Below are 4,733 nucleotides of genomic sequence, written 5' to 3'. Positions count from 1 at the left end.
TGATGGAAGCCTCTTCCAAATTCTGATGGAAGCCTCTTCCAGACTTCTGGTAGCCTTCCAAGACTTGCAAGCATTCCACACTACTGATGGAAGCCTCTTTCTGACTTGTGGTCGCCTTCCAATACTTCCAAGCATTCCAGACTTCTGATGGAAGCTTCTTCCTAGTTCTGATGAAATCCTCTTCTAGACTTCCAAGCTTCTGATGGAAGCCTCCCAGACTTCTGGTGGAAGCTATCCAGACTTCTGGTGGAAACCTTCCAAGCTTCTGTGTGGAAGCCTTCCTAATTTATTTGTGGAAGCCTTTCAAGCTTCCGGTGGAAGGCAGCCTCTTCCTCCAATGTTACCAGTCTTAGTTTTCCAATGCACCAATCTACGCCTTCTACTACTTTGCTGAATATTAAAACTCTTTATTTTACACATTGAAGTTTTCTTGATTGTTCTGGGGAGTGTTGCCAATTATCATAATTACTTTTCATCGTAAATGGCACAAAATTTCACTTTATTTTCACTAACATTCGAAATAGCCTTTTTACAGTACTGGTCATAGAATCTTAAACGTCCGATATTGATTTCCGAATCAACACATTTTTCAATCGCAAAACACTTGTTACAGAAATATGAAGTTAATGCAGTTACATATTGAACAATGAAGGCATATCAGTCTCACTTCGGTTTTATTATTCTAATTGAATGCACATACCGGGTACCCCCTTTGATTTGACCACATTTAATCTGAACACTTCTTAATTTGTACCCCGTTAATTTACACATCGTTCAGATTGAAAATGGTTCTAGGGTGACTAGTTGTTCAAATTAAAAATGAACCTCGATGGTTTGCATGAGGTTTTTTTTTTTTTTTGCATGAGGTATCGTTCAAATTAACGGGGGTGCACGGTATTCTAGAAGTATATTTTCTCAATGCCAAGTTTTTCCACGAATAATTAGTAAAAGGGGTTACTGTTCGCACCAAAACGATTGCTAAAAAAATGCACTCTTCAAGTACGGCACCTTTTTTTTCTTTAAAATTGCCGACACAATAGGCTTTTTATGAGCAAGAAATCAAACCAGCTTGTTGATCCAAAACGGGGGTGTAATGGCCTGTCAATCGCCATGAACGCACATTTAAATCCCTTCACCTTGCAATGCCATCACATCTCAATTCGGCTAACCAGTCGCTCTTCGAAAACGATTTTCGAATCCGCACCATGGCTTGCTGCGACGGTATACCGAAGAAGTGTACCCTTTACTGTAAGCTCCCAACGAACGGCGACACCGAAGCCTACTTTGTTGGTGGTGCTTCTTTTCCACCAGTAAGTGGATTCAATGCTTGCTTCAAATTACCTTTCATTATCGTCAATTAAATGGAGCAATTTTCCACTTTATATTGACTTCTGGATGTCTACTGATGCTACTACCGGTGTGAATACCCGCTACTCTTTGCGTCTGAAAATTACCTATTTGCTTAAGTGGCTTGAAGGTCTTCTGTTTTGTGCGTAAAATGTTTGCTGGTAAAACAATTTCGACCCCTAACAGATCAAATTGCTGAAAGTGGAATCATCCCACTTGTACTTTTGCTTCAACTTGAAATAAACCACTTCCACTATGAAGGAGATCGTTGCCAGGCCAAGTCCCACGGCTCCCAGGATAAATGCGCCTTCGATATGCTCCACCTTCAGGACGATCTGCCCATCACCATGGCCATCACCTCCCCCGCCTCCTTCGTCCAAATCCTCATCAATACGAATTTTGTCGCTCTCCACTTGCCACTTGCCCAGCAACCCAGATTCGCTGATCCTCCTAATCAAATCGTTGATCTTCGGCAACAGATGGAAATCCTTCTTCACCATCATTCCCACCGAATAGGTCTGGATGTTGTCCGTTCTGGGGAAGCAGAAGATCTCCGCCTCGCCAATGCTCTTGCTATTATGCGAATGCGCCCGGGAAATGGCCACCGCGATCGTCCGTTCCGAATGCAAGCGCGCCAAGCAGTCGTCCATATTGGGACAAGTCTCATAGATGCGAGCGATGTGCTTCGAGAAGGAATCCGGCCTGTCGAAGAACACCAGAGTATTCTCCGCTCCAGCGAAGTGGAAGTTTTGCTCGATCGCAGTTTCCACCGTAGCGACCTGAGTCTCGAAACGAGGCCGCGTGAGAACCGATATGAGGAAACTGTGATAGGCGGCGCTCCAGTGTATTCCGTAGAACATGTATCCAACCAGGAACAGCCGAACGGAGAATCGTTTCGGCCAGTAATGGGCGTAGACACTCAAGGATAACGCCAGGGACTGCAACGCCATCCAGGTGTAGTTCTCCGGGTAGCCCTTCTCCACGTGGTTGAAGCAGTAGATGATGCCCGCAGCGAAGAACACGATCACGATCGCAATCAGCCAGGTCCACACGTTGAAGATGATGAACACGTTGAGCCACTTGGGAGCGTGCCGAGCCGTCGGAACGCACCACGTCAAATCGTCCTGGTAGTACGGAATGGTCGACGATAGGAGCTTCCGGCTGATGGGGTTCTCGTACAGACCGCCAATCATGACGTCCGTTCGCCTGTCAACAACGAAGGTTGATCAATGTGCTAGAAGACAAATACCTACGAAACCTACCTCTTGATCAAATCCGCGTAGAACCCGGTGATGTTGTCGGCCGTGATCCGCGCCGTGGTCCTTTCCGGTTCGATGATCCGGTAAACCGGCGTGAGCCTCATTCTGGCGGTGATCGCTTCGATCATCAGCACCTCCAGGCCCTTCTCGATGAACGTTTCGTTGCCCACTACGAACGGCTCCCATATGGGCGTGGACACCTTCAGCGGACAGTCGTTGTAGTCTTTCGGTATCTTCGGTCCAAAGTCCGCGAAGAAGTGCTTCTCGCGGAACATCCATACGGTTTCCTGGGAGGTTGATGATGCATCGTCATCTCCAACCTCCAAGTCTCTTTGTATCGCATAAGAACTGTTGGCGTACGTTTCATTCAAATATTCAAGATCCGGGTCTACGAATCCGTTACTTTCCGCTTGTTCCACGTCCTCGACAGATATTTCCGTATATTCGCACTCATCGATCAACCGTATATTCACAATGTCATCCGCACAACCCCCGTTCTCATACGGAAACCAAGTCCACACTTCCAGGACGCTAGTCCCGTACCGCTGAACCATCACATTAGTGTTCAACACCGAGTTCTCGAACAGCTTCTGCAGCGCGTTCCGAACTTCGATCTCGAAAATCAACGGAGTCATCTCCGAGGTGAACAAAACCACCACCTGGGCCAACGGATTCCACGTGGGCAACCGCCGCAGCTGGTTGATCGGAGGATCCAGCTCCGAAGAGTCGCTCACCATCAGCAGGTAGTTCTTGGCCTTCTCGGTCACGTGCGAGGCGTTCTGGTGCTTCTTCCGGCCGTCCTTAACCATGACGCCCATCTCGTGCCGCGGATCTTCGTTGAACGATTTCAAAATGCTCAACTGGAACTGCGACGTGTCCGGTTTGATGTTGATGATGGCCAGCGAACCCTTCATGGCCCGTTCCGATTTGAAGTATTTCTCACAGAGACGCTTCACGCAGGGAACCACCGTCAGGAGATTCTCTTCGACGTTCTGCTCGAAGAAGACTTCCGCGGTTACCAGTTGGACAGCCGCGATCCAAATGAAATAGTGCCGCATTTTTGAGAGATGGTTCCCATTATGATGGCACTTCCGTTATATAGATTTGGGAATTGCCCCGAGGTGAATATTTGATTTGCTGAGCAAACATTTCTCGGTATCAATCGACCGAAATTTGAGAGTAAATATTTGAACTGACGCCGCAGGACATGAAGCTTCAACGAGCAGCTCGCGGGCGCTATTATCGTCGATTACAGTTTTCCACGTTGAATGTCCACCTTTCGCTCATTAAGTTGCACCCTTTATAAAGGAACGGGTATTCTACCGTAAGCTTGCAATGTGACGCGTGTGCCACGAAATACAATCCCCAATATGAAGTAGTAAAACAGCGTATCTTATCACAGTGATTCCTATTCCTTCACGACACTGAAGTCAGATGTGAAACATTTAAACAAATCAGAGTAAGCAAAGTAGTGTTTTCAACAAAAATGTTCAGGAGATCCTGAAGGAGGTGAAGAAGATGAACTACAAATTGAACATTTTTCCTCTGATGATTGCATATTTCGAACATACGCATCTCATAGTTTTGATTATGGGTGTTTTATACGACTAGGAAATTCTACCGGTTTGAACACAATTTCAATGTTAATCACGAAACAAACAAATTGGCTGATCTTGTGAATAATTGTACCGTAATTCGGGGGCAAATTGATCACTATTTTACAACTTTTTGCTGTGCTGTCCGTCGGAATTCAAATATTGTCAAATAAATTTCGACAAAATCAGTACTCCAATATAATAAAAATAGTTTTAATATCAAAAAATTAAAATGACACGCTGGGGTGAAATTGATTATATAGTGATTTCGACAAAGCAGATTTAAGAATAAAAATTCCCCTATCTACTAAATTTTGGTCCCCTGAATTTGAAAATGATATCAAAATTCTTACAACTCGTGCATTTGATCATTTTATTGCAAAATTAAACTTTGAAAATCTATATAATACGCCTAAATGTAGGCAATTTCCTTTGAAATAAGCGCATTATTTGAGATAAACGGTTTTTTTGAGCAAAAAAATATACTTGCTATGCTGTATGATATCAAAAATTTGTTCAGTAGTTCATACTT

At 44.7% G+C, this 4,733-nt stretch overlaps 1 protein-coding gene across 1 annotated transcript; it reads right to left on the bottom strand.

Moving 5' to 3' along the window:
• Positions 1 to 859: 859 nt before the first annotated feature.
• Positions 860 to 3,664, bottom strand: LOC5575225. Its single transcript, XM_001655581.2, has 2 exons — positions 2,610 to 3,664; positions 860 to 2,553 (listed from the first exon to the last, which is right to left on the bottom strand). Exons 1-2 carry the CDS (start codon positions 3,662 to 3,664, stop codon positions 1,527 to 1,529), a joined length of 2,082 nt encoding a protein of 693 aa, XP_001655631.2. The 3' UTR covers positions 860 to 1,526.
• Between the last annotated feature and the right edge of the window lie 1,069 nt (positions 3,665 to 4,733).

Source organism: Aedes aegypti, chromosome 1, assembly GCF_002204515.2.
Source record: "Aedes aegypti strain LVP_AGWG chromosome 1, AaegL5.0 Primary Assembly, whole genome shotgun sequence".
NCBI lineage: Eukaryota > Metazoa > Arthropoda > Insecta > Diptera > Culicidae > Aedes > Aedes aegypti.
Note: the sequence above shows the minus strand (reverse complement) of the source record. Positions and strands in the feature narration are given on the sequence as shown.